The sequence below is a fragment of the Panicum virgatum genome, chromosome 1K, assembly GCF_016808335.1.
Source record: "Panicum virgatum strain AP13 chromosome 1K, P.virgatum_v5, whole genome shotgun sequence".
Classification (NCBI taxonomy): domain Eukaryota; kingdom Viridiplantae; phylum Streptophyta; class Magnoliopsida; order Poales; family Poaceae; genus Panicum; species Panicum virgatum.
In genome coordinates, this window is record NC_053136.1 from 31,177,793 (window position 1) to 31,180,023 (window position 2,231).

A 2,231-nucleotide genomic window follows, 5' to 3' on the forward strand; every position below is an offset into this window, starting at 1 on the left:
CACATGCTAGTTTACTACAGTTTACTTGAAAAATACATGTGAACGAAGTTTACTGCAGTTCAATTGAAAATACATGATGGGAAGGTTATTTATATGCGACGCTTACGTTTAACTTCCCTTCACAAACCTCAGAGGGTCTGATGATCAGCAGCTAGTCGCCTGGTCCAAGAGGATGGATCTTGTTATAAGGCCCACGGCTGAAACTAATTAATATCAGGACCTTATAAACTATATGTTTATCGAAATCTTGATTTCCTAATCAGATTATACAGACTTATGATCTATATTGACCGGAGTGATTCTACGGTTCTGGTTTGTAGAGAATCCATGTAGTCCCAATTCCCATAACTATAATTCTATTATTATTCTATCAGAGAAACTCAGATGCGATTTAGAGTATAAGGTCTAATGCATGCGCATAAAAAGCTACTGTACAATACAGACACATCAGCTTGGAATCAATAGCTAATATGCATGAAGAGCTCCTATTTATTTGAGCCTAGAAAATGATGAAGAGCTATAAGATGTTCAAACATGCACAAATTTAAAGCAAATAAAAGCAATCGATCAAGCAAACCAAATCTGATATATGGGCTTGTTCTACTACGATTAGAATATAATTAACAAGCATAATGTTATATTGATGCTCCAAGGAAAGAAAAAGGAAGCTTCAAACAATCAGCAGCAACAAACACAACACCACAAATATAAAAGAGAGAATTAGATCCATAGCTAGAGAACCATATGCAAAGCGCTATCAGCCAACCGAGCACCACTAAGTCACTAACAAATTAATAAGAAGGGCATCCAAGAAAAGGGCACTCACAACAAATCTCGGTCTGTAAATCATGTGTATGTGCGCGCATATATTAACGAATGATCCAAGCATATACATATTACATCCACCACCGTAACTACAACTTGCCAGCAAAACTGTGTTCTTCATCTCTTGCTTTCTGTCTACTCTCAATCATGCATGTTCGTTCTCGGGTAGATCTCCAAACTTTTTTTTTCCTTTCTTCTTCCTTAGCTTCTTGTGTTGCGCAGTTTGGAAATTACGAACAACACCAACACAAGTAGGCTCAATCACTACAAGTCTTGATGAAGCAGAGACGACACATATACAACATCTCATCCACACGATCGAATGGACGTATATTTCCATACTAGCTAGGGGAGTTTCTCGCTTGCGCGCGCCTCGAGCGCAAAGAACGAGCGAGCTATAATCATCGATCCATGGATATGGACATGTATACCTAATCAATCGATCGACGAGCGTCAGTTGTAGCCGGCCGGCGGCGGCGGCTTGTGGTGCTGGACGGTGAGCCGCGCGGGGAGCGGCCTGCCCGTGCCGGACCCGCCGCAGCTGCGGCAGGGCATCCTGCCCGAGCCGGCGCAGGTCCGGCAGCCGGAGTCGCCGTCGGACCAGCGGTTGCACAGGCACTCGACCCGGCCGGAGCCGCCGCACGTGGCGCAGCGCGGGCGCGCGTCCCACCTGGACGCCGCCGGGAGCCCGTCCCCCAGCGACCGGTTCGCCATCGCCAGGCCCGCCAGCATGCCCAGCCCCGCCGACGCGATCACCACCGGCGCCACCATCCTCCTCGAGCGGATCTCAGCTTTGGTTCTTGGATATGGGATCGAATGGAACGGAAGGGAAGGGAAGGGAGGGAGAGAAAGAGGAGTGTTTTTCCTTGGCTTCCTTTGGTATAGCGGCCGGCGACGACTCGACGAGCTATAGCTTCATTCCGGCCTGTGGAGAGGAAAAGATTTGGGGGCCGTGTGTGGCGGCGGTTGTTTGGCCGGAGTCGGCGGCGATTCTGTGTAGGAGAAGGGCGCTACGACGGCGGGGGGAGGAGGGGGCGCGCGTCGTCTTATAGGATTTTTCCGGCCGTTTCGTGAAGGAGGCTGCGTTGCGTGCCGGCCGCTGGGCCTGGGCGCCGGGCGGGTCGGGTGGTGGCTTTGGAGGCTAGCGAGTCGGGGGAGGCGTGTCCGCCTTGTTACCTTGCCGCCCGCCTGCGGTGTGCCGGTGAGTGGTGACTGGTGACCTGTGCTGCTGCGCGGCTGGAGCTTCGCCTGGAGAAGTGTTGCCGTTCCGTGCATGCATGTGCGCTACAGCCAGCGAGGTGCCGTGGCTGGCTGGATTTTTTCCCCGCTGCTCCTCTCTCCTTTCATTTTCGTCACGAGACCTGAAGTTCTATTTTTCTGCCTTCTGTGAATTATTGCCACACGGT

The 2,231-nt window shown here is 50.6% G+C and overlaps 1 protein-coding gene across 1 annotated transcript; it reads right to left on the minus strand.

Moving 5' to 3' along the window:
• Positions 1-832: 832 nt before the first annotated feature.
• LOC120702623 (chaperone protein DnaJ-like) lies at positions 833-1,938 on the minus strand. Its single transcript, XM_039986490.1, has one exon. It carries the CDS (start codon positions 1,594-1,596, stop codon positions 1,279-1,281), a length of 318 nt encoding a protein of 105 aa, XP_039842424.1. The 5' UTR covers positions 1,597-1,938; the 3' UTR covers positions 833-1,278.
• Positions 1,939-2,231: the final 293 nt, after the last annotated feature.